The 27439-nt window shown below is 53.0% G+C and overlaps 1 protein-coding gene across 14 annotated transcripts in view; it reads right to left on the bottom strand.

Moving 5' to 3' along the window:
• Positions 1-25470, bottom strand: part of Syt7 (synaptotagmin 7) — a 62476-nt gene extending 37006 nt beyond the window's left edge. For 7 of the 14 annotated variants that reach the window (NM_001398614.1, NM_001398618.1, NM_001398616.1 and 4 more), the window contains 2 exon segments: positions 1884-1987; positions 25049-25470. In NM_001398614.1, the coding sequence (NP_001385543.1) occupies positions 1884-1987; positions 25049-25079 (135 nt within the window). In that variant the 5' untranslated portion in view covers positions 25080-25470. 14 annotated transcript variants of the gene reach the window in all.
• Positions 25471-27439: the final 1969 nt, after the last annotated feature.

The raw sequence follows: 27439 nt of genomic DNA, 5'->3' as shown, positions 1-27439 counted from the left end.
TAAAGACCAAGGAAAATGCCTGATAAAAAGGACCCTGTCATCAGGGATCCACGGTGCCAGGAGTTTGGGGTGGCATTTCTGGGGCAGGGAATGGGCACTAAGAAAGAAATGGTCTATGAAGAGCAAGTCCAGAGAGATAGAGTGCGGTCCAGAGTCCTGGGAAGGTTCCTGGCTGGTTCAGAACCTTCCAGGTGCCCAAGGCACTGGGTGCTAGAACTCCACCTACTCAGTCCCTTACTCTCTTCCCATGGGAGTTGAGTGGTGATGGGATGAGGTCATTTGTACTCTGGTCCTGGAAAAAGTGCCTTCACACGAATACACAAACACACACTCAGACTGGCACAGTGCTTATGCAAGGGGGACTAGGACATGGGGAAGACCTCAGTTACACAAGGATCTGACAATGATACACATCCCCTGCTCAGCACACACACACACACACACACACACACACACACACACACACACACACACACACACACACACCAGATCATACAGTCTTCTTCCTCTGCCTTCAAACACATTCATGAGGTCTAACTGGTCCTACAATAAGGCAACAAGGCGTGTGCATAGTGTGCATAGCAGTGTGTGCATAGCAGCCATTTCCATGGTCTCAGAAGACACTGGGACTCAGGGCACAAAGCCCAGCTCCCTCCAGGTCCTCCCTTGGAATTTTGAGGCAGTAGTCCAAGGAACAATGGAGGGCAGCTAGCTTACACACCAGCCTACAGCAGGGGCAGGACACACTCACACAGGGATCTGAGCTTGTGGATCTTCCCCAGGGATGGGAGCTGCCCCAGAATGGAAGGTCCACCCAGTAAATGAATTTTCCCTCTTGAAGGAACCATGCTGGGTTATCTGCTTCTTAGGTTCTCCCCATAGTTTCCTCAGCAGACCTCAAACCCTTTCCCAAAGGTATCTACCACTTTCTCTTCCTACATGAGTGTGGGGTATGTGGCCCCTACCCACTCAGAGCCTACAATTCAGCTTTCAGCCAGTCCTTATGATTCCTCTGTGTATGCTGCCCCCAATCATCCTAGTCTGAGCTGGAGGTGGGGTGGGCATAAGGGGTTGGGGTGTCTGATTTCTGCCTGCACCCAGACATCTCAGAGATGCTATTGAGATGGCTCCCTGTAGCCCTCAGAAGTCCTTCTGTGCTTCTGGGCAGGGTAGGAGGTAGGACTCAGGCTGAAGATCCCCTGATGGGGTCCTGCAGAGCTGCAGCACTTGCCTAGCTGCAGAGTTTGGGTGGAACCGGTGGCTCACAGCTCTCTCCCGGCGCCCTCGAGTGATGAATGTCCCTCCTGACAGTCTCGTTACTTATTGATAGCCTAATCCCGCTCGTTAATTCCCCAGCCCTCGTTAAAAATGAAAAGAAGCCGTTTGTGCTTGTACAAACCGGGAGAATCAGGATGGATGTGCAGGCGGCTAGGAGGGTGGGAAGGGGCGGGCAGTGCCTTCTCATTGGTCAGAAGGCTTTGTGTCTTGGCCACGCCCACTGGGGGGCGTGGGGAGGGAAAAGAGGGATGTGACTCACCAAGGTTCCAGGGGCCTCAATTCTTAGTCTGCGGGTGTGTGCCTGCAGTTCTTTATGCATGAGGTGGAGCATGTGAGCACACGCTCCTATGTAGTGCTCTGCAAGTGAATTTATTCCCCGGTGTATGCCTCCCGGGTGTAAAAGGATGTATGGGACCTGGACCTAGGCAAAGAAAGGGGGTGAGGATGTGCAAGCTTGCGGTGTGAAGTTCTGTGCATAGGTCCCTGACTGTGAGCAGACAGGTCTTCTGATTAGCCACTCCATAGAATTCAGATGTCAGTGATTGCAGTATAGCCGATGGAACGTCAAGGCCCGGCCCCAAAGGGTCTCCCAACAAGAGCCTCACCAGTTTGCGCTGACACCAGTGGCACAGGCCGCAGAGGACGATAGTGACGCTAAGGCTGACGGTGATGATTGCAGAGACCAGCAGGACATCGCGGGTGGGTGCCCCTGAAGAGGACACACACAGTCAGAGCTTTATGGGCCAGAACCACTCTCTATCCTAGAGCCTCCAGAACAATCGCCCTCCCCCAGCCCTTCTTTCTGGTACTCCCATTCCCAGCTTTGCTTTTTCTGCCAGCCTGAACCTGGGAAGTCCCTCCCCGCTCAGTGCCACAGCTTCTTCATCAGTACAAATTGCAGAAACACACTGCTTGGTGACTCTATTAGTGACACTCTCAAGAGGACACGTGTGCAACCTAGGTGCATCGGTGATCCTAGAAGAGCTACTGCTTCCGTGTGGCCTTCTTGTGCCTCCACACCTCACACCTAACTCTGAACAGCAAACAGGCCCAAGGCACATCTGCCTTCTGAGCACCTTCAGACTCCCTTAAGAGCTTGGCCAAGACTCAGCAGTGACACGTGTAATCAAATGGGAGTATCTAGAATGTTCTGCCCACACTAACTCAACTTTCCTTGGGCTGGGAGCCTTTTCCTGGTCACAGCTCCACCCTAACCCCCCAGGCATGCTTCTCACCTCGGTTGGCTCCAGTCTCCTCAGCATTATTTGGTGAGGACACAGAAGCTCACAAAAGCCACTGAAAGCTTCCAGCTCATGCATCCTGGGGTCTCCTACTTTAGGAACGGAGACCTACTGTGAGAGTGAAACCCCGGGTTTCCGCTCAGATCCTGTTTCTTAACTCTGTGGCTCAGTTTTCTCCTCTGGAAATGCGTATTTAACAGCCTCCCTGTCTTCCTCACAGGGGGTTGTAAACATTAGCCTAAAACAAATGTACAGAAGGCAAAACCTGGGCCAAAAATGACCGTGTTGGGGAGTGAACAGAGAAAAAGCAGTGAGGAGCGTGCATGAGCTCTAAGTATGTATGCACGGGGATGCGTCCTAAATCAAGAGGATGCAGTTTATTTACAGAGGAGCTGCACGAGCTTCTCGGTGCCAGTGACTGTGGTAATTAAGAGTTGATGATATCTGTCTGGTCCTGGTTCCTGTGGCTTTAGCTGCTGCCTCTCTTCTCCTCTGGGTCCGTCCTGTGTAGAGGCCTCCTGGAGGAGGGCTGGGTGGTCATTCTCAGCTCTCTGGCCCCTAAGCTCCCTCCCACCACCACCACCAGCACCCTGGGGAGCCTCTTTACTCATTACTCATTTACCCATTCTTTCTAGAAGGCTGTTTGGGTCAAACCAACTTCTGAGACCTCCTAGGAAATGTCACCCTCACACAGTCTTCACCAGCCACCACCTGCCAGCCTACTAAGTCCACTTCTGTACCAACCGTTCACTCCAAATCACAGGCAGCCCCTATGTGCATCGCATGAGCTCTGATCGGATCCTGCCCTACGACCCCGGGCAAGCCCTTATGTCTGGGACATCAGTGTCATATAGGTGAAAGAGTTGACCTTTCCTAACCCAGAGGTACTTCGGCTAGAGGGACAATATCATCCTCAAGACAACAAATGAGATAAGTGTTAAAAAATTAGCTTCAATTCACAGATAGGGTAGCTGAGGCTTAGAGGGCCTGGGCATATTCAGTTTCTCAGCTCCGTGGATGAGAACTGATGTTCAAGCCCAGACAGTCTGGCTCAGAGACCATACTCTTTGCCTTGGATATTGGTTCGTGGTTCTCAAAGTGTGCTTTGGAACGCACAGTGTTCCCTGGACTCTTTTTTTTTTTTTTTGGGGTGGGGGATGTAGAGATAGATTCTGAGCAGAGAAGGCTGGAGCCCCCTTCAATCAAATCAGCAACATTTCCCATGGCTTTCCATCTTGGGCTTTTGTAGAAAATTACATTTGAAGAAGGGGCTGCTAAGCAAAGTCGAATCCTTCTGGAAGGGTGGCTCAAGGGTCTCCTGCAGCTTGGATGCTGTTATCTTTCAAGGAGCAGACCCCTCCCCCACAAGATCTCTCAGACCCCTCAGCATCCTTTGCACAGCCCTTGAGGGCAGGGTGAAACAAATGCTTGCCAGTACAGATTGCACTGATGTTGGAAATAAAAGTGACAAGGTGTCCTTGGCCAGCGTGCCCTCAAGTGCTGTTACCATCAAGGGGCACAAGCGTGTCCTCGCCTGCCAGCCAGAAGGAATCATTCCCGGAGGATGGACTCATTGTGTCCCTGGGCTTCGAGGGACCTTGGAAGTCACAGAGTCAGGCCCCATGATGCATGATCCCCTCTGGATAGCCCTGGTGGTGACAGGGAGCTGTTCCTGCAGGAGGCTGCCTCTCCTGCAGACACCATTGACAGGGCTGCTGTGGCTTGTGCTGAGTCCAATCTGTCTCCCTGGAACTCGCAGCCGCAGTCCCCAGCCTGCCCTAGGGCTGCTCTGCCACATGACAGGCCTCTGAATCCCTGCCGACAGTTCTCATGTCCCCTTCAAGTCTTCTCCAGGCAAAGCCGTCCTAGCTCTTTCTATCCCTTCCTCAGATGACATGCATGGTTTCAAGTCCCCTTAACGTCAGCACATTAACATTTGGGGAAAGAAATGTTGCAGCCCTAGTCAGCCTAAGCCCAGGGCGGAGTTCCACGACCTCTCCTTGGGCAGAGGAGACATCCCGGGTCCCCAGGGGTGAGACAAAGACAAGGGCAGACAGATGACATTGGGAGACCTGGGAGGCAGGGCAAACCAGGAGCTAAGCAGAACCAGCCTGTTGGGCCAACTGTAGGGGTGTTCAGGGAGGGAGATATGGGCTCAGGGATGCTGCTGCCCCTCGTCCAGGCCTGTGCTGGGCAAGTCACCACATAGGAACTCAGCATCCATGATCAAACTGAGTCCTGCCTTCCTGTCCATACCACCCCTCAAGCAAACCTGAAAGAAAGGAGAATTAAGCAGGTGGACCCCTGTGAAAGGGGCCCAGTTGCCCATGCATGGCACGCTCTAGGAGTTCAGCTCCAGTGGGGTAGAGATTGGCTCCTTACGTAACACCATTCCATCATGGAGGGTGAAACCTGGTATAGAGTAGGTGTTCAGTAAATACTGTTTGGAAGAATCAATGAGGAAGAGTCCCAGGCCTCTAGGAGTAAGACTAGCCCCCGGAGGCTGTCATTTATTAAGCACCCACTGTGTACTACACTTCAGGACCTGTGAAGACAGAGGCTGTCAGTGCTACACTCACTACAGTATCCTTGGTGACACACAAAGATGTGCTCAGTAAATATTTGTTGAATGTGTTCAAGGCCTGCATATGTTATCTCATTTGTCACCCAAACAAGATAGAAGGGAAGAGATGGGAGAGGCGGCAATGACAGTCTCAGAGCCTCTCTCTTACACACACACACACACACACACACACACACACACACACACACCACGGGCATTCATGCACATTCCAAACCAGGACCCTGTTTACTCTTCCTCCGTACCAAACTTTGCCCTGCAAACCGTTGAGCTGTCAGTATAGTGATGAAAACACCCCCATGAAGCCTTCCTTAATCTGCCCGATAAAAATGGACGTCATCTGCTTCAGCATTCCCAGTACACTGGGACTGCAACATCCTTTAGAGTGTAGTGATTAAGCACTGTGGCTCTAGAATCAGACTTCTGGACTCACATTTTGGCTCAGACTCGTTCGAGCCACGTGACCTAATCCCCGCATGCCTTGGTTTCTCTACCTGTGAGCCAGGGCTAATAATAGCACAGTTTTCCTTGGACTACTGAGAGACTAACAGGAATTAGCACATATAATGTGCTTAGCACAGTGCCTGACACAGAGTAAGCAGTAAATGCTGGCTATTATCATAGCATTACTGCATTGTGCCCTGGACCAGGGATATCTGGGGCAGGGAGCTGGACTCGCTGAGAAGTGAGTGAAACAGCGAATGGGTCCATTTCCATTTCTCCCCAGGCCAGCAGAGGCCAAGGGTCACATTCTATGGGGTTCTTTCCATGCTTATCTACCCCCTACCACAGAAAGCTGCCCTGTAGAAGCTTAATGACAGCAGGCACCAGTGGGTGCTTCTAGAATAGAAGGGGAAGGGCCAGTGCGTGGGAGCTGTGGGGCAGGGGCCACAGCTGGAAGGCAGGCTGGGCCTCAGGTGTGAACTGCAGACCCAGTGCAGTCCTTGGTAAAGCTTTGGGTCCACTGCCTCTCATCTCCTCAGCAAGCCATGATTTATGGATGAACAGAATCAAACAGGACTGCGGGCTGCTGGGATGCCCTGGGGAAGCTGCTTGAGAGGCAAGTGGACTTCTGAGGGCAAGCTCACTGGCTGCCTGGTAGGGGGGAGGGCAGGTATATACACGAAGAACACGGATACAAGCACTGCAGATCTCTCATGTAAACACAGAACACGGAGACTCATCTTTGACATAGAATTCACACTTACACACATACACACACACACACACATGCATGCATACACATGGCCAGGTACAGGGGAGATGTCTGGTCCACCCTATCAGTCATGAAGCCTGGGCTTTCAGGTGCTTCCTCTGGCCTGGAATTCTCACTCCTGACTTGTTTGTCATTTGTCCACTCACATAGCATCTCCTCCTTCCTTCCAGGGTACAGCAGAGTAGGTATAGTAAGGCTTCTTGGAAGCTCATGATCTGGGTTCGATCCCCAGCCCCGTCACCATCCATGTGCATGGCCCATGCAAGGCCTGTAGTAGGTCTCAGTGCTCTCCCTACCAATGTTGATCACCAGTCCAGCACTCTCCTGGTGTGGTGCTGTCAGGGCTGAATGACAGCTAACATTCACTGGGGACACCTAGTGTGGCAGACACTACACCAGGAAGTTTCTGCACGCTATCTCTAGAACCTATTTAATATCCCCAGCAGACAGGGGAAGAAGCAGAGGCCTGGGGAACCAGAGTCCTTGAGCCTGTGCTTTTCTTCCCTGCTACTGTGATCTCCCTCTGAGTGAATGGATGTCAGGAGATACGCTCTACTGTACTGCCTAGCCACACTCATTTCCCTCCTCCCCACACGCGCCCGGGCCAGCCATTTCATGCCTGGGAGGCTTTGCGTGATGTCTTAGTCAGGTTTCCATTGTTGTGATCACATCAATGACCAAAAGCAACTTGGGGAGGAAAAGGTTTATCCCATCTTAGACTTTCCAGCACCACTCTATCGGTGAAGGAAGTCAGGGAGGAACTCAAGCAAGGCAAGAAACTCAAGGTGGAAAAGACAGCAGTAGCCATGGATGAATGCTGCTTCAAAGCTTACTTCTGGCTTGCTCAGTTTGCTTTCTTATGCACCACAGGACCATCTGACCAGGGGTGGTAACACCCACAGTAGGCTGGGCCCTCACACATCAATCATTAATTAAGAAAATGCTTTACTGACTTGCCCACAGGAAATCTGGATGGAGGCATTTTCTTAATCAAGATTACCCCTTCCTAGATATGTCTAAGTTTGTGTCAAGTTGACTGGATGTCTGTTCCTTACAGTCTTTTCTTCAAAGCATTTGACCAAAGGTCTTCATGCTTCTCACAGCCCACCTTTCTTTCTTTCTTCCTTCCTTCCTTCCTTCCTTTCTTTCTTTCTTTCTTTCTTTCTTTCTTTCTTTCTTTCTCTCTCTCTCTTTCTCTCTTTCTTTCTTTCTTTTGTTCTCTCTCTCTCTTCTTCCTTCCTTCCTTTTCTTTCTTCCCTGTAATTTTTGAGATCTTTAAACTTGTTTATCGTTAGTTCATATGCAAAGGTGTTTTTCCTATGGTTTTCTTTTGTCTATATGTCTGTGTGGAAGTGTCAGATCCCCTGGAGTTACAGATGGTTGTGAGCTGCTATGTGGGTGCTGGGAATTGAATCCAGGTAACTCTGGAAGAGCAGCCAGTGCTCCTAACTACTAAGCCATCTCTCCAGTCCTCCCATTAGCCTTTCTATGTACTGGAACTATGATAGCTCTCCCATAAGTCTTTCTATGTACTGGAACCATTTGGGTGAGCTCTCTATATGGCTCTCTATAGATCTCTCACAATTAATGCTCTATATCCTTTACATGCTGGGAGTACCTAGAGGGCTGAGACCCCAGATCTACAATCTCTGCAGCGAAACATCCACAGAGATGCTGTGGAGATAATTAATAAATGCACGCAATCATCCAGTTCCAGGAAAACCCACTTCTCCCAGGAAGCCCTCCCCAAGGACAAAGCAGTGGCTGTCTTTCCCCAAGAACTAATTGACCTAACTCATTCCTTTTTCTTGGGCATAGACCTGTTCCCTCAATCAAGGCTATGGAGGTAATGTCCTGTCTTCCTATTGCTCATGTAGCATAGATCATATATAGGGGAATATGGGGTCCACCAGAAATCTATACACAGGCTCCCTTACCAAAATTCACATTTGTACTCACCGATGGTGACATGCGTACTGTCTGTACCTACTCCTTCATATATATATATATATATATATATATATATATATATATATATATATATTGGTTCTTTTTTTTGGAGCTGGGGACCGAACCCAAGGCCTTGCACTTCCTAGGTAAGCGCTCTACCACTGAGCTAAATCCCCAGCCCCGTGCCCCCAGGTTCTTGACTTGAGTACCCACCCTGACTTCTTCCAATGATGAACTGTGCTATGGACCTGTGAGATAAAAATAAACTATTTCCTCCCCAAGTTGCTCTTGGTCATGGTGGTCTTCTTTTTTTTTTTTAAATCACAACAATAGAAACCCAAACTAAGACAGGCCTCCTTTTCAAGAACTGCCCAGAAGGAGCCTTGGCTGAGTTTCCTTAACACTTCAGACACCTCTCTGGCTTATGTTGCCTGTGGACCTTCCCCTAGGTGCTGGCCTGATGAGGCACTCTCACTTGGTAGAGGCTCAGAAGAAATCCAGAGGCCCCAAAAGAAGCTGGGGGCCAGATGCTGTGATGCTGGAGCTGGGCTAACTGGGAGTGGAAAGAACAGAAGAGTCTAAGGATGTGCCCAGAGCTCCATCATTGGTAGTGATTAGGGCACAGTTACAGAGAGAGAGAGAGAGAGAGAGAGAGAGAGAGAGAGAGACAGAGACAGAGAGACAGAGACAGAGAGAGAGACACAGAGAGAGAAGGGGAGGGGAGGGGAGGGGAGGGGGAGAATATGAGTGAGAGTGAGCACAGACTGTTGGGGGTGGTTGGGCCTACATCTGCCAGCACCTTCCCATCCTGAGCCCACCTCCTCCCACCTGATCCTGATCCTGCACTATACAGTGCTTCCCTCAACCCTGAGGATACCGTTCAAGGTGGAAAGCAGTGGAAGCCGGAGTTAGGGCTTCCACGTGCAGCCCCCCCTCCAAGTGCATGCTGAGCATATGGAAATTGGGGAGGGGTGGCATTTACAAGTAGACAGAGCCTACCAGCCTGGGGTAGGTGATGTGGACATGGAAAAGGGACATTTGGGGTGCTTGTGTCACCTCCCTTCTTCCTCCAACCCAGTACACACCAGAAAGGAAGACAGAACCACTGAGCCAAACCCTGAAGCCCAAGCAGGCAGGCAAAGCCCTGCCGCTTGGCATTCAGAAGAATTGTATGTCCTCTCTTCACTCTGAAACTCCTCCTCCTTCCAGGCCACCCACCTTGGAGCCTGGCAGCTCTCTCCTTGCAAGGGGAAGAGCAAATGAGATGGGTGGGAGAAGAGAAAAGGGAAAAGGAGGGGAGAGAGCCCAGCATGCTTTTCCAAGGAAAGCTGGATCTTTGGCCCTCCCCTGTACCCTCTTGGACATCTTCTCTGAGTGTCCTTCAGGAAGCACAGGAGGAGCGCACAACACCTTGGGACTCACCCGGGGCAAGAGCAAGAGAAAGCCCGAGGGGAACTGTTTTGGAAAGTTACAAGTTACTGAAAATAGGGGCTTAACACAAGCAAGCTTTCTCAACCTTGACTGTAATACGTGAGTGAGCTGGGGCGAGCATGCTGGCAGGGGCCGCAGAGGCCGGCTGCATGCAGACACTTTAGAATTCAGAAGAGGTGCCAAGTGAGTAAACAGCGAATGAAGGATTATCCGGATGGGCCAGGAGCCGGTCCAGCAAGAACTGGATAGGGACATGTCAGGATACACAACACTCAGACTCCTCATCAGGGGGTGAGGCCTGGCAAGCTACAGGGTCTTATCCACGCCTTCTCTATTTCTGCTCTCTCTTCCAGCAGACCTCATCATGGCCTGGGGAATAATGGCTCACATTTGTACTGTGTGGAACAGTTTGTGAAGTGCTCGACAGTTTACCAAAGGTTTCAAATCCATTACCGCTCTTAATGGGGGTCATGAGGGCATCTTCTGTCCAGTAGCCTCCTCCCCACACCACAGCCACCCTCACCTCCCACAATTCCTGGCTTTGAGTGCTGGCCTTCAGCCTCAAAAGAATAGGAGGGGAGACAGGCCATCAGCGGATCACAAAGATCTGCCGAGGCCAGAAGCCATCGGGATCAAGGCCATTCAGGATGGACAGGTTCAAGTGTCAGATCCATGCAGGGTATCTAGCCGAGTTATCTGGAAACCTGCTGCTCTCCCTGCCCACCTTGTTCCCAAAGCTGATGAGCCGCCTGGGTAGCCATGAAAAGGATCACATCCATCAGAGCAGCAGGAGCCCAAGAAAGGAGGAGCTCACAGGAAGGGCCTCTCCAGCAGGAGTGTGGAGCGGGGGCAGGATCAGGGACTGGCGTGTGATGATTAAGTACAAGCCTTGACCACTAGTTACTCCTATGAATAATGCATTGTTGTGCCTTGGCCTAAATCAGCATCTTATTGTTATTAATAATACACGGCAGCACAGAGGCTGGGGTTGGAACGCTACGTTGTATCTCATTGGAGGATCTCAGAGCACTGCACAGTTACTCAGTACTGATGACTCAACTCGACCTCCCCAGGCTATAGGCTTCCTTATGGGCCAGGAAGGGCACCTGTCCTTCTCTGACTTCCTCCCACCTGAGGCTCGGAGCCACGAAGGCCACAGGAGAGAGGACTCATCTATCCTGAATTTCAAATCCTCAGCCAAGGTGTTGGGGTGGGGGAGGGGAGGTACACTTAATCTTTGCCAGCTCAAGGGCTCTTAAAGACGCAACGGTATGTGAAGCAGCTTCCAGAGATGTTTAAGAAGGAAAGAGGTAGCTAGAGAGGGACTCTACACTGAATCCAGCTCTACTACTCATCAGCTGTGTGACCTTGGGCTACTCACTCGCTTCTTTGTTTTCTGCCTTGTCTCTAGAATTTAGGGTGTCTGAGATTCCCTCTTGTGTGTTATTTCACTATGTTACAAGGTATCAGTCACAGGGTTAGTGATTTGGAGGACTGAGTGACTGGGTGCTTTGGTGCTGCCCGTGGTACTGAAACAGATGTAGACCGGATATCCTTGTCCTTGGTGCTGAACTCTCCTCTGTCTCAGAACTGTGGCCTCCTCTACACCGCCCCTCGCATTGTTCCTATAGAGGAAGACTCAAGAGACTGGAACGTTCTCACCATTACAGCGCAGTAGCTCTCCTTTTGTCAGTCCCTCCCTGGCCAACCCCTAGCTGAAGCCACGAGAAGATCTCCAGAGCTCCTTTTCTTTAGATGGTGCGGTCCAAGCGAGTCACAAGTCTCTCCGCTAATAAAAAGGACCACACCCACTTCCCTCTAAGGCAGTCTGTCACACCGCCTCCTGGTGGCAGTCTTGGAACCTGCACCCAGAGCAGGAGCACAGAAGGTCCCCAGTGGTGGTGCAGGGTGCACAGGGAAGAAGCGGCAGACGGCCTGGCCCCCGCCACCCCCTCACCGCTCCCAGGGCAATCTGGCACTCTGAGCTTGCATCATTGCCCAACATAAGCACGCTCCAACTCGTCTGTCCTTGTTCTGGTCTGGTGGGATGCCATGTTGCCCTGGTCACAATGCGGGCTGAACTCAGATGGCCAAACTGCACCAAGCAGAACTTGCTATTTCCTCCTCCAGGTGGTGGGTGGTGTTGACTTGACAAACATCAACCTTTCTTGGCCAGAAGATGCCTATAATTTGCTTCTCTCAGGGCAGAGAGGCTCCTTACCTCTCAGCCACCTGAATGAGAAGCTTCTCACTGCCCTTTCCTAGAAAAAAGGGAGGAGCTTGGGGAGGCCATAACCATAACCACTTCTCTTCTACAGGTGAGAGACTCTTAAGAAGTAGTTGTGTTTGGTGATTCTGTGCGGTGTTTGAAGTTAGCCTGGTTGCCTGAAGAAACTCCCCCAGTCACCGTAAACAAAAAGCAGGAATGGGGACTAGGGGCACAGCTCAGCTGGTAGAATGCTTGCCTAATATGCACCAGGTCCTAGGTCTGGTTCTCAGCACATCACAAATGAGGCATAAATGGTTCACGCCTGTAATTTGGCATTCAGGATGTGGAGGCAGGAGGATCAGGAGACCAGTTTGGGGGATACCTGAAACCCTACTCCAGAATGAACAAACAAAGCAAGGCAGATGAAGCCACCAAAGACAATAATGAACCACAGCTTCTCTGAATTCAGGGAAGGAGTGAAGTCAATTTACTTTAATTACAGTAAAGCTATCTAGTACCATTCATTGAGCACTTATTATATGCTAAGCACCGTACTAAGAGCTCTGCAAACATATAGTAGCCTTACAAACACTTGCAGGAGGAAGCATCGTGTTCAGCCTCCTACAAGTGAAGAAAGTGGGGGCTCAGAGAGCAAGAGTGATCCCCTGAGGTAATGCAGTTGGTGGACATGAACCCTGGCATGGGAAACCTGACCTGTCTACCCTTAAACACCGGCTATTTTCCAATGTTCCAGAGGCCGCACCATCCTCCAGGTATCTGCAAGAGCACTCTCCCCGTGTACCACCCTGACCTCAGCTGACAGCCACAGGGATGAGACAGTAACACCTTGCACTCGGCAGTACACGTAGCCTTACCAAGTGCTGTCATAGCCGCTGACTGAACTGAGCCTCATGACACTCTGAGGGGTGAGGGCCGGCAGAAGTGACCTCGCTTGACTTCTCAGGGGTTAACGCTAATGCTCAAATGAATGAGTAGCTTGCCTTAGGTCACATTTTGAGTCAGAGCTCAGTCAAAGGTAGTGGGCCTGCCAGCTCAGTGCTTTCTTCCCTCTTCCAGCTCAAGGCTGGCTCCTGGCACACGGGGCAAAAAAGTCTTCGGGGGGCTTCATTTCCTAAGAGGTGTTCTGAGGCCTTGACCTGGGCTGCTCTCCCTCTTCCCGCTCCCTAGAGGCCACCAGCTGTCTCAGCTTGAAGTTGGAGTCTTGGAGTCTCATTCTAAATGTTTTTTTTTTCTTCCAGGCAATTACCTCCTGCTAATTAGGAAGCTTGCCTGCCAGTCCCAGGGCCCCGGGCTGACCCCTTTCTCAACCCACAGGGATGAGGGTGTGTGGAAGAAGGGAGTGGCGGCACTAGTCACGAAAACTTCCTGGGTTGGGCCGGTCAGGGCAGTGGGGGCAGTGGAGGGTCAAGTTGTTTTGAGGACATGTAAGAAGGGAAATGAAGATGGCTGTAGCTAGGAGCAGGGTCCCTGAATGGCAGTGAGTCAGGAGACCAGAATCCAGAGCAGTCTAGACTCACCCATGCAGAGTAATAGAGACCGGGGCAGCTGAAGGGGCAAAGCTACCTGGAGAAACATGGATACAAGGAAAGGAAGGGAAGGGATGGGATACAGGAAGAAAAGGAGGAAGGGAGGAATCTAAGGAAGGGACAGAGAGGGAAAAGAAGTCACCCCATAAAATGGCCAAGATTATAAAAGAGGATGGCAGAGGGGCTCACTGGGAGACTCCAAGAGAGAGAAGGAGGGAAGGAGGAATTACTGGAAGAAAACCCTGGAGCACCAGAGAATGGGGGAGCTGGCTTTGAGTGGCAGCTCCCAGAGCCCTGAGAAGGGCTCCCTCTACATCATTGTCCCTGAGCATCCCCAATGTCAGTATGCAGCCAGCTGGGCCATGCACCTCCACTGAGCCACAGGTATGGGCACGCATGGGCACGCATAGGCACGCATGGGCACGCATGGGCACGCATGGGCACGCATGGTGACAGTCCACCAGCTAGCTCACGCCCCAGATGTTCCACATTATGGGGACAGCCAGCTGACTTTCCTCCAAAGCTAACTTGTGCCCCTTCCAGTGGGCTGGGCCAGGGGACCCTCCTGGGTCACAGTACTGCGATTGGAGCAGGTGGGGCTGTGCGCTCCGGTCTGTCTGTGTCTCGGCAGAGGGGTCAAAGCACAAAAAGGTAGTGTTTGGCCAAGGTCAAACAGCAAGAGGGCGAGGGAGTCTGGCACAGAGGACCCCATGGGGGGTCCCATTCCCTGCTAGGCAGCAACGGCAGATGAATGTGGATCTTGGCAGTCAGCAAGTCAGACCTTGATCAAATCCCTGTGGTGTGTGCTGTACCACATGGAAGGGAGCAAGAGTGGCCAAGGGGTTGAGAGAGAAGTCAAGGGGAGGGGGGCACTGACTAGGAAGATTCTTCACGGGCAACAATGGCGGCTTACTAGACACAGTGTCACCTGCTTAACATGTGATGTGTGGAATCCCATTTGATCCTCAGGACAACCCCATCACCCTATTAGAGAAAAGAAACTAAGATTCAGAAGGGCTAACCAGTGAAATGGTTCCAACTTGGTGGCTAGCCAGCCATCGTGAGGCCACTAGGCAGGAGACCCCTCCATTATGACATTATCTAAATTCCTGATTCTGAAAATCTAGGCCCAAAAGGCCATTGGGGCTGCAGTTTTTCTTGCTGCATGAGAGGGGGGAGGTTTCATGAGGTCCCACATCTTAACAAGTCCCATTTTTAGGCACTATGGCCTAGGTTCTAGTCCTAGCTCAGCCACTCCCTTACTGTGTGACTTCACAAAGGTCATCTGCCTTTTCCAAGTCTGGCTGTTCCCTCCTGTAACATCTAACAGTAGGGGGAGATAGCAGTGACAGCTCGTGTGTGCACGGTTTACACACTAAGGAACCCCCTGAGGCAGCACTGGTATCTCCACACAGGAATGGAAGCACAGCGAGGCTAAGTTGCCGACGTCACGAAGCGAGTCAGCACACAGCAGATGTGGGATACGAACCCCACTACTTGTATGTTTGCAGGTGCAGGTGCCTATGTGTGTGCCAGTGTATCATTTGTGTGTGTGACACACGCATTTGGACATATATGTGTGGAGGCCAGAGGACAACCAGGGAGGTTGTTCCTTAGGAGCTGTCCACCTTGGTTTTTATTAGATCTTTATTTCCTGTTTATTTTGTTTGGGCAACATGCAGGTACCATAGCATGCATATGGAGGTCAGAGACAACTTACAGTAGCTTTTCTCTGTTTCCATCACGTGGGTCTGGGGATTGAACACAGGCTTCCGGGCAGGTGCCTTTACCCACTCCTTGGTTTGTTTCTCTTTTTGTTTGTTTTTGGGGGGACAGGATCTCTCACTGGTGGCCAGCATACCTCAGGAATCCTCCTATCTGCGCCTCCCCAGTGCTACCTTTACAAGGATGGCCCACTGTGCCAGAATTTTGTTTTAAAATGTATATCTGGGGAATCGAACTCAGGTCTTCATGCTTTCGCGACAAGTACTTTACTAACTGAGCCGTCTCTCTAGCCCAGAACCTCATTAATTTTGATCTAGAGTATCCATGCTCTGGCTGCACATTCTTGGTTGTTTCCCTGCATGTGGCTTATCCTTCCTTGCCTACCTGTTCGTCTGTTCTTAATCAGTATGTACCTAGTATAGTCATGCTGGGTCACACATGCCCACAGATATTCCAGTACCAACATGAGGCCAACTCTAGTGTGCACTTGTCTGAGTGCGCATGCACTTGGATGCATGTGCGCGCGCACACACACACACACACACACACACACATACACACTCTCTCTCCCATACACACACACATACACTCTCTTACACACACACATACATACACACACTCTCTCACACACACATACATACACACACTCTCTCTCACACACACATACATACACACACTCTCACACACACTCTCTCTCATACACACACATATATATGTACACACACATTCTCTCTCTCATTCTCTCTCTCTTTCTCTCTCTCTCTCTCTCTCTCTCTCTCTCACACACACACACACACACACACACACACACACACACACATACACCCCTCTGGGTGCTGGTTGGTTTGTGGAGACCTTGTGCCGTGCTGCACTGCATAGTCACGTGGTAGTGACGTGGGCCACCACACCCTCTCTCCTTTACTTCCCTCTAGTGCCTGGGTGGCTGGCACACCATGTCGTCACACACCTGCTGGCACCCCCATCCCCACTGCCTTCCTCACGCCTCTCCCCTAACAGAAGCAGGCACCTTCTCCAGGAAGGAAGCAGGCTCTGGCACAGGCTGGCTCCCACGGCCTCAAGATGCCAGCCAACTCGGGGGTGGAAAGGGAGAGAAAGAGGCATCAGTATGAGGTTCTGGGGGGCTTTGGGTCTATGGTTCCTACCAAGGATCAAGCCCTCCTTCAGTTCTGACCGTCATAACTCAGCTCTCACAACCCTAGGGATGCCAGCCCCACCTTAGTCGCTTCTACAAATAAGACAGATAGGGGACATGGGAACAGAGGGTCTAGCCCTCACTCCCAAGCAGGGCTATGGTACCACCAGGGCTCTCTGGCTGAGTATAAACTGCACCCCTCCACCCTATCCCTGGTCCCTACGCTCTCCTCCCCCTGCCCAAACATCTCAGAGTTCTGGGTATTTTTAGGCCTCAGCTGACAGGCTGTGAAATCGCTCCCTTCGCACCTCCCCAACCAGGCGGGGGCTGGAGAGGGAGGAATGAGGTTGGGGAGGGCCACGCAGACAATTCATTGGGCTCCTCCCAGGCTGGCAGGTGCCGAGCAGGGTGTGAGGGGCTCCTCCCCTTTTCCCCAGCTCTTCTGGCAAGATGATCTCTCCACATTGCCTGGAGAAGAATGGAAAAGAAAGCGTCTCTACTCCATTCAGGGACGGGAGAATAAAGGGTTTATAGGGACAGCCCTAAGCACTAAGGAAGGTGCTGGGGACACCCTCTGAGTCCAGCTCTGTAGCCAAACCAACTCTAAGCACTCCTTTCTGAGAGATGGGCTGAGAGACAGGCTGGCTGGGATCCTAGTAGGATAAGGGAAGCTCTAGGCAGCGTATCTCAGTGGTTACCACTCAGCCTGCGAAGTAAGAGTGACTCAAATTCTTTATCCTGTTTTGTGGAATGACCCAGCCAAGATCCTCTAGCTTTCCGGTTCTCAGTTTCCTCACCTATACAACCTAGGCTAGCTGTGAAGCTTATTATTATTTATATTAAAAAGCAAGGTGGTGCACACACACACACACACACACACCTTATATACACATATTCCCCCTCACACACATATATTCATGCACACACACTCATATGCATGTATGTACATGTGAACTCAAATGCCAACATGTGCCTATATGCTACCAGCACCTCCGTGTAAGTCTATTTGCCTTGGGATATCTGCACCCAAGGGAAATAAGAAGATCTAGACCCTGCTGGAAATGGGCCTCTGGCCCATTGAAGGGGTGTGTGTGTGCCCTGCCTAGTTGTCATGGAGACAGTTTAGCTCTGTTGGGACTCTGGAGCCCAGACCTGGCAGCTTCAGTGAGCTCCGTGGTTCCTGCTATGGCCTGCCCCTGATACCTATTGTGGGCATGGGATGCAGACCCAGTCAATAGGAATGTCACCTATGTCCCTGGACCCCTGTAACTACTTCCCTTGGCTCCCCACCCATCTCTGACAGAAAGCTTTTTCTAATGACCCCTAGAAGTGCTAGAAGGCACCTGAATGCACAAGCTTACCACAGGTTTGCAGGCCAGGGCCTGGGTAACCTGGCTTTGGGCTCAACCCTGTTTAGGTGAGAGAGTGAAGCAGAGGATGGAGACAGAGATGGGCAGGTATGTCTCCTGGTGAACTATTACCAGCTTACTGCCAAGCGTCCCATCCGCACTGTTATAGCTCTTTACGGGGATCTGTTCAGAAGGGCTTCCGTTACCTCACGAAAACAAAGGTGGGGGTGTGACTTGGTAGAATTTTTGCCTCCCATGAATCCCTAGGACCTCATCATCTAGATGTGGTTCCTTCCAGCATTTGGGAGGAAGAGGCAGGAAAACTAGAAGCCTGAGGTCCTCTTAGGCTATGGTAGACGTTCCAGGCCAGTCTGGAATTCCTGACACCCTGTTGCTCCCTGTGTCAATAGCCCAGGCCTAATTTATCTTCCCAAGCCTGATTCCAGGCTACTGTTCCTTAGGGTCTCCCTTCCAGCCATGTCCAGCCTTCAACTGGCCAAGCCCTCCCGGGCCCCAGTGCCTTTGCACATTGCCAAATGCCTGACCCATGCCTCTTCCTACGGCTACCTCTCATTTGGTCTCCAAGACCCAAAGCTCTTGGATCCTGCAACACGTCTGGAATCCCAAACTGACTTCTAATTGCAAGTCCTTGTCAGGGATGCTGATGACGGACGGACGTGTGATATGCTTAGAAGAGTGTCTGTCACACAGCAAGCACTCTACAAATCCATGCCACCTTGACAGCTACTTCCCATGGCCTCAGTGAAATCCTTCTCAACTCTTTCACTAAGGCAGTAGCATGCTTGTCCCACACATCAATCTTAGTACGGGGTAATGTTGATAACAGCTGCCCTTCCACATCACGAGTGTTTACTATGTGCGAAGCTCTGAGATGACTACTCTTCTTGCCTCATCTCTCCTCATCCTCCAGTCACTCAAGAAAGAAGAACCATCATTATGCCCATTTCACAGAGGAGGAAACTGAGGCAGCAGAGGAAGATAGCAAAAACTACCTCTGCAGGAATGCACCTAGACAGCAGGTGGGCCCAGGGCCCTGGCTTAAGCAGGTCATCCCTGGTGGCATAAGGTACCTAGCATATGCTAAGTACTCCACAAATAAGAGCTTGCTACTATAGTGCTTCTGTTAATATTAGTGGTGGGGAGGTGTTGGGAGAGCTGAGAAGGAATCCTTAAGCAACATGACCTGCAGGGCACCCGACTCCACTCCTGGAGGAAGAAACTAGGGGTTCCAAGGGGTCCTAGGTCTGCTACACATAGGGTCAGGGGTTGTAAGGTGATAGACAGGGAACCCTAATCTCACTAGGCCTAGAGACCCCATGGGATGTTTTGATGAGCAACTCCTCTAGAGGGCTCTGGTGTACTCAGATTGGGCAGAGCAGGACAGGGCCTGTTTTGGGCTGGCCAAGCTAGCTACAGCTCTCTGGCCCTGCTGACACTATCCTGTAGTAATGAGACGGATCCAATTTGTATCCAGAGCCCCACCGGGAGCAGCTGCCGCGGCAGGGTTTGAAGTAATTTAATTGGACACATTAGCCACACAGCTCTCTCCTCTACTCCCCTGTTTGGGGCTTCATGCAGACACCCCTTTCACACTTACCCAGCCCTGGGAGGGTGTAGGCACACACGCCATCAACCAGTTAGGACAGACTCATTGGCACCCCTCTTCTCTTTTTTCTGGGGTTCCCGGAGGCACAAGAACCAGAGGCCCCTTTCTGCTGATGCAAACTGTAGCTCTGGAAGCCTCCTGAAGCTGAGACTTAGACCCTTCCCTCCTGCCTCCTCCAGTGGGAAGAACAAGGTCACCCCTTTCTCTCCACTGAGCAGCCCCAGAGGCCTTCATTCTCCCAAACTCCAAGGACATTGAGGGAGCAGGGCCAGCAGCACAAGCCTTGCTCTGACAATACCTTGGTTCTGTCGCTATCCGGGTGACTATTGATACATGGGATAGTTCTTCTCTTGGTGCCTGGGGGAGGGGTGCAAACAAACACTCACAGAATCAGACAGTCACCAAAACACAGATGAATTCAGTTTAACCCAACACACACACACACACACACACACACACACACACACACACACACACAGCACCGTGGTAATCTTGTCTCTGTATACAGAATATGCTCACAACCCATCCCATGTTCACACCCATGCCTGCTTACAACTGGATGAGGCCCTGGTCTCTGAAGATGGAAGCCAAGTCGGCAGGTTGAGGGTGTGGCGGGTGGGGAGGGGCGCAGGTAGGATCCCTGGAGAGTCCTCACCCTGTCAGACTGAGTACAGAGCCAGGGGGGCCCTCCCCAGAGCTCTCCGTTACAGCTCCCTGCGCACCTCAATGCACCTTGCTATGAATACACTCATTAGCTGCTGTTTACAGCGGGCAGGGCACTCTGCACAGGAGCACAGCTATTACGGCCAGCCAGCTGCCGCCCGCACACGCCCGCACGTACGCACGTAGGTACACACAGCCACCGAGCTCCTGCCAGCGCCCCAGCTTCCCCTTCCCCCTCGCTGGAGCCCCACATGTTCTCTCACGTGGATATACCAAGTCCCCAAACATCCCAGCCCACCATATAACTCAGTTGCAGGCCTGACCACCCCAGGCGACACACCTGTCCCTCGAGTCCCTTCCAGGTAGACACTGCCCAGCCTTCCCAAGCAGCCGCTGAGCCAGCCCACCTTCATACCAAGGGGTTGGGAATACAGGCATAGATGCTGGGCGCTCTCCAGTCCCTTCCACAGGTTTCGTTCTGTCTGCCAACTCTGTTCCAACCCTTGGGGAGTTCTGCTGGGTGAGACAAAGTCTGGCCCTCCAGAGGCAAGTTGGACAAAGCCCAGCAGGGCTACCCCCTGCTGCCTGAAGGTCAGCACCTCCATATCCATAGAACTGGCACGATTCGCTTGGCACCACTGGCTGGGGTTCCCTGGCAAGGGAGAAGGGTACCCAGGCTTAGCCTGGCACAGACTGGCTCCGGCACCTGGCCAGAGCAGTGACCGCCTTGATGGAGAAAGCTGACCTCATTGACCATGAGTGCCACCTGTGGGCACTGACCATGGAATGGGGACACAGAGATGTCTGTGCCCACCTAGGATATCTCAGTGTCTCTGAGGAGGCCATGGAACTGGCTCCTCCTGCTCCACTCAGGGCTAAGCCTCCCAGGCAGCACATGGGCCCCCTCACCAGCTACTCCCTGTTGTTCTAGGCCTGACTCCCCTGGGGGAAGCAGTTATTGAAAACGGTCCATCAGATTCAATAAGGATTCAAAGTCCCTGGGAGAATAGGGGGTGGGTGGAGAGTGGGGGTGGATAGGAGGGGACCACATGCTCCTTCTCTGCCCTTCCCCCATGACAGGCTTCAAGATCTGGGGTGGAGGGCCCTTGCTCTGTTGCCCTTGGAGTCTGTGGGTCAGCCAGGGCCAGGACCAGCTGACCAAAGACTTCTCTTTGTTTACTTGATGCCCACCTGCGCCTCTGCCTTCTAGCCTTTCTCCCCTCCCCTCCCCCCTATCATAAGCTAGCCCATCACCATGATCCACCCCCCTCTAGCATCCCTACCATCAAAGAAGGTCATCGGGGCCATGTCTTTTCTCAATCCTTTGGGTCCTTAAGCACCTGGCCTGATGATCAAGTTGTCTCCACAAGGCCATGGAGCAGCACTGAGCAGTCAATGAGAAGCCTGTCTCCACAGCGACTCTACACCATAGAGGGGCCCTATATCCGAAGATAACCCTCTCCCAGCCCAATGTTAGACCTGCTTGGCCTCAGATCCCCTTCCTGCCATACCTGTTGGGGGAACAAAGTGCTCTGATGTCCTGGGCTCTGCCCCAAGCCCAGGACACAAGCATTACAGCAAACAGGGCCTGTTCTGATGGGGCCAGCTAGGGGAGGAATGTCCTTTGGAGAACAGTTGTCAGGGAAACTGTGGGGTAGCCTGGCTTCCTTGGATTTCCACACCCAGCCTTAGCCCTGTCCCATCCATGGGCCCTTATAGTAATAAACTTAATCTGGTCTTTCATCCCTAACCCCACCTTCACACCAACCCCTTCATCAGATTCTGCCCTTAACTGTGCCCAGGGAGTCGGTCGTTGATTTAGGTAGTAATTACCTTGCCATGCCAAGGTACACACACACACACACACACACACACACACACACACACGCACGCACGCTCATACCCCTTCACTCCTAGGGAACGATCTGCTTAATGTAGTGTCTGCAGGGGACAGAGTCCACTAACAGGTGGGACAATTGAAGGCTTCAGGCACTGCTGTCTAGTGGAACTAACAAAACCCCAGAAGCCTAGGAAGTGAGTAGGAAGCCCTGAGGACCCGACCCCTCTCTCCCAGCCCTTCTCTTTGGCCTTGCTCACCAGCTCACTGCAAGGTCACCTCTCCCTCCCTCCTCCTTCCCACTGCTGTCCTGCCTGTCCTGTCCCACTGCAGCGCTGACCCCTGCAGGCCTGCGGAGGCCCTGCCCAGCCTGGGGACAGGCAGTCCGAGAGACAGACTAAGGAGGCAGACCAGGCCAGCTTTGGGATGCAGAGAATGAAGGTTGGGAGGAAGAGGATAGGAGAGGTTGCAGGTAAGGGGTGCAGGGCTGGGCATCGTGGAGCAGGAGCTCATGGGTGTTCATGGGCAGGACCAAGTCTGCATTCTCCACCTGGCTTCTGTTATCTTCCACCACCTCGTTCTTTATAAGAACAGGAGTAACAATGCCTGGGGCCAGGGACCAGGTGGATAGAGAATAGTAGTTGTCAGGTAAAGTCTTGGTGCTAGGATGAGCCCTATGGGGACCTGCAGAGGGAGTGAGGGGGGAGAGAGAGGGGGGGAGGGGAGGGGAGGGGAGGGGAGGGGAGAGGAGAGGAGAGGAGGAGAGGAGAGGAGGAGAGGAGAGGAGAGGAGAGGAGAGGAGAGGAGAGGAGAGGAGAGGAGAGGAGAGGAGAGGAGAGGAGAAGGATCCTCTTCTCTTCTGCTCCTCATGCCTCAGGCCAGGTCCAGAGGGCTCGGGCTCTCTCTCTCTCTCTCTCTCTCTCTCTCTCTCTCTCTCTCTCTCTCCTCCCTCCCTCTCTCCCTCCCTCCCCCCTTTTCCTGTAATAAAGCAACAGTGGGCCACAGGTGTTCCTGAGAGGGGAAGATGAAGAGACCAGGCTGTAAGAGGTACTGGCTCCTGTAGGACCAGAGGGGAGGTGAGGGACTGGTCTGAGTCACACAGGAATTAATTTGCATATCTCACTCCTCCCTGGTGCCAGGCAAAGGGGAGTTGTGGGTGGTTAGAAAGGGGGGACATAGGACCCTAGCTGCAGGCAGCAGAGTCTAGGAGACCTTGAATACGTTGCTAGGAATGGAATTCTGACATGGATCCTAAGTAGTGGATGGTGACACTAAGGGGCACAGAAGGCCCCAAAGATGCCAGAGGATCAGGATTCCAACATACCCTACCCACACCAACCTATTCTGGTTCCATCAGTCCAGTGCCTACACCAGAAAGAAGAAAGCCTTGCCAGCTTCCTTCACAGTCAGAACCACTCTTGCCACAAGCATTGCTGGACCCGACGATTTCAAGGGACAAGATGGGCAAGCAGGAATGGGAAGGTCCAGGGCCTGTCAGACTGTCAGGAGCAGCTATGGAATCCAGGCCCTTTGCCCAGAAGATGCCAAGCACATCAAGTTGGTCTCTGTGGAGAGGGCAGAGGTGCTTGGAGGAGTGGTACATCATGGTGCCAAAGTATTAAAAGGAGAGGAATAGGTGGGTGAAGGCATGGCCCAGGGCCAGTGACCTAAAAGCAATGGAGACTGTCCCCACTGCACTCCCTCCGAACTTGGCTGATGAGGAGGAAGCAAGCAAGAGGATGCCCCTACCTTTGGCCCAAGTGTAGGAAGTGGGCATTCCCTGGGGAGAAATGTCAGGATAGGTGACCTGGGTTCAGACAGATGACGAAAGGGCCCCTCAAAGGTAATGTCCCTTCAGCCCACACCTAGAGGACATTCAGATAAGGGCATGAAGCTCCAGAGGAGACTGAGTCTCAGAGCCACATGCTGAGTGAATACAGTGTCTGGCCCCCAGGAGGTCAACCTCAGTGGACCTGGAGTGCCCCTTGGAAGGAAACAGCGAATGTGGATTGGGCATAAATGGGCAAAGCCAGTGTCTAACAGCTTCCTGTGCAGCTTCAAGGACTTGAGTCCCCTACTGTGGAGGGTTTCAGCTTGGCCTTCCTCACGGCATCTGCCTCCCCCAGAGGCCCTTGAAGGGGAACCCAGAGACTCTTGTAGGAGTAGGTCTTAGGCTGGAGCCGGGCTGGAACCCGGCTTTGGTGAGCAGCCCAGAAACTGACCCCAGAGGGCAGGAGGTGTGAACTAGCAGAAGTGGGGGTGGGGGCCTCTGCTGGGTCTAGAGGAGTATCCCAGGTGGGAGCTGGAACTGAGGCTGGACAGGAGCTGAAGGAGATCTGTCTACAGGTGGGCATTGCGTGGGGGAGGCGTCAGGAGCCAAGGAGGAAATGGCAGAGCAATTTCCAGAGGAAGGAGGAGAAATTCCTGGCTTGGGCTCTAAGGATTCTCGATGGATGCTAAGCTGACAGTGGGCTCCCAGGCCACTCCCTTTCTGAAAGGCAAAGGGGTGCGGCCCCCTTCTCCCCTTCCCTGGTAGGACTGGAGTGAGTTTGGTGTTCTTTGCGTCCCCCTCCCCAAGCTTAGGAGAACATTGCCTGCCACCCCCATTGTCATCCACTGCTGCGCTTTCTCTTCAGGTACCCCTGCCTCCCCCTTCACTGCTCCTGCGGTTCCCCACCTCCCAGAAGCCTCTATACCCCGCCGCTGCACCAGATTCCCACTTGCCCCCTAGAGCCCTCTCAATTCACAGTTGGCACCGCAGATGACACTCCGCTCCTCTGTGCCCACATCTTGGCCCAAAGCTGCCAAGATCTTCCTTGCCCTGAGATCCCCCAACACTGACATCCCCGGGGCACTGGTGCTGGGGAGCAGGGGGTACCTCTGAGGGCACTGCCCGGCTCCCACGGGGACAGCACCTCCTCGCTCCGCCACACACGTTGTCCTTGGGCTGCTGGGGGTTGGGGGGGAGGTCTTTGTGGGGACACTGCGAAGTCGGCCCCGGGCATCCAGCCTACAAATGTCCCGACTGCCGGGTGTGAATCTGAGTCTCTGCCACTTGAACCCACGCCCCCGGGGCACAGATGACCCTGGTAGAAAGGGGTGCAATTCGTGCGGCTCCAGCCGACAGCAGCCCCAGGCTGGGGCTCCGAGACGGCGCCCAGGCGCTGCAGCCGTTCTACCCGCCGGTGCGGGGCGCCCCAGCTCGTGCGGGGCGCCCCAGCCCTCGCGGGGCCGCGCTTACCTGGGCTGGCCGCCTCCGGGTCCCGGTACATGGTCCCCTTCGTCGCCGGCTCTCTCCGGGCTCCTCAGAGCCGCCTGCGGCCGCGCGCTTCTCTGCCGCCGCTGCAGGGCATGGGGCCGGGCGACCCCCGGGGGCGGGTCCGAGGGCGGGGGCCGCGCGGGTTGCACGGAGCCGCGGAGCCGGGGAGCGGGGGCCGCCCGCCAGCCCTCCGGGCCGCCCGCGGAGCACGCTGCCGCCGCCGCCGAGCCGCGCGGAGCCTCCTCCCTCTGGCCTGCGCGCCGCGTGTGCGCGCCGGAGCGTGTGTGAGTGTGTACGAGGCGGTGTGTGTGTGTGTGTGTGTATGTGTATGTGTGTGTGTGTATGTGTGTGCGTGTGTGTGTGTGAGTGAATGTGTGTATGTGTGTGTGTGTATGTGTGTGTGAGAGAAAGAGAGAAAGAGAGAGAGAGTGTATGTGTATGTGTGTGTGTATGTGTGTGTGTGTGAGTGCGCGCCCGGGGCACCGCCGGCGCCGCCCGCCCGCCGCGGAGCGCCACGGCCACTGTCACTGATGCGCCCACTGCCGGTCGCGCGATGTACTGCAGCCCTGGACTAGGCGCCGCCGCCCGGAGCCGCCCCGAGGGCACGGCCGCCGCCCCGCGCACCCCAGGCGCTCACGGGGGCCGGCCTGAAAGGGCGGCGGAGCTCCACTGCTATGCTCGTCTAAGCTACGGAGGGCATGACCCATTCGGCCTGTGCGCCACGGGTGGCGGTGGTCTTGCACGCCACAGGGTCGCCCAGCTGGCCACCTCCTCCGAGGTGCCCTCTGACTCCGCTCCGAAAGGCCTGGAGATCCATCCCGGGTTTTCCGGTCGGTGGCCACTCGTGGGCGTTAGCTCTGGACACGGAACAGCGGAGGGCCAGAGAAGAAGGGTTGGTGGGTATCAAAACCAGGAGTGGAGTGTTTTGCCAGAGCTGGGCCTCGGTCTGACGGGCTTGTCTTTTCTAGAGCTGGCCCACTGCAGGAACGGATAGGACTAGAATCTCCATCTTCCGTGGGATACTAGGTATCAAGACCCTTCCCACTTATTTTCAGCTCCAAGAGAAAAGAAAGCAACCATTCAGCCACTATTTATTATTCCTTTCCCGACCCCATTCTCCTGTCCTTTCCCTTGACCCAGTGCACCCCTGATAAGAACGAAAAACCTGCTTCTCCTGCCAACCTTGGTGATATCTTGGTGATATCGTGGATATCTCTGCCCCTGTATCTGTTCAACATTGTCCAAATCGGACGGGCTCTGTTTTTCTCTACAGAATAGAGACTATTTGATTCTAGGGCAGAGAGGAGACTTTAAAGGCCCATGACCAAAACATGGGGATAAAATACCGCACCACCTTGCACACATCTACACAGGGACTCACTTCCCCGCCCCTAGCACACTCAAGGATACAAACTACCTAGCTCATAAAGAGTAATGGACCCTTCTTACGATGCAGGTGTTGCTGTACCCTGCACTGAAAGGGATGGGTAAGAAGACAGCACAATCTTTGGGGCAGCATTCCTCCTTCCGTGCAATTCACAAGTGAACCAGGCTTTCCAACATCGAAGGTTTCTGCTCCCCAAAAACCACCTATCTGGCTTTATACTGTGTGTATGGCTCATGCCCTGCTATATCTCTACCTCCCACATGGTACAGGCAGCCAGCACCCATGGGGCTGAACCTTTGTTCCAAGTGTCCCTTATTGTGCTTGTGCACGAGCACACACACACACACACACACACACACACACACACACATTTCCTGGAACTCACATAGAACCCCCCCCCTTCACACACACATACATATTCACCTCCACCCACAGCTTTTTCCGGTTGAGAAATAGATAAGGAATTTCCCCCAGCAAACCTTCTCTCAGACTGTTCTGCTGGAGAACATATTTCCTGGGATTGAATAGTCTAATAAAAACAGAAGTGTGGAAAAAGCACTTGGAGGTTAGGGTCTGTATGTCCCCAATGGCCAGAAATCTCAGCTCTCAGTCTGTGGTCAAGGGGCTACTCTGTCCCACATTCGCCATGCACCCAGGAATTCAGGAGCTAGCTACAGCCTGCTGTGGGGGTCCAGCAAATCCTAGGAAGTCAAGCTGGGCCTCTAGGGTCTCCAGTTTTTTAGCCATCCCGCTGCTTCCCAAATCCAGCTGCCTCTCTCGGTCTGTGTAAAGAGCGCTTCATCCTGTACCACGCCATCAGTGGGTATGCAGAAAGGGCCTTTCTTTGGGAAGCTACCTGCTCCAGATCCCTCCCACCCTCCTGAGAGAGAGGAAGAGAATCGTAACATTCCTTAACATTGCAACTTAACAGGTCTTTTATTGGGCAGTTGGGAGTTCCCAGTTTCTCAGAGCTAATGAAGAAGACA

Source organism: Rattus norvegicus, chromosome 1 (genome assembly GCF_021556685.1).
Source record: "Rattus norvegicus strain SHRSP/BbbUtx chromosome 1, alternate assembly SHRSP_T2T, whole genome shotgun sequence".
In the NCBI taxonomy this organism is placed as follows: Eukaryota; Metazoa; Chordata; class Mammalia; order Rodentia; family Muridae; genus Rattus; species Rattus norvegicus.
This window is presented reverse-complemented; position numbering and strand designations above follow the sequence as displayed.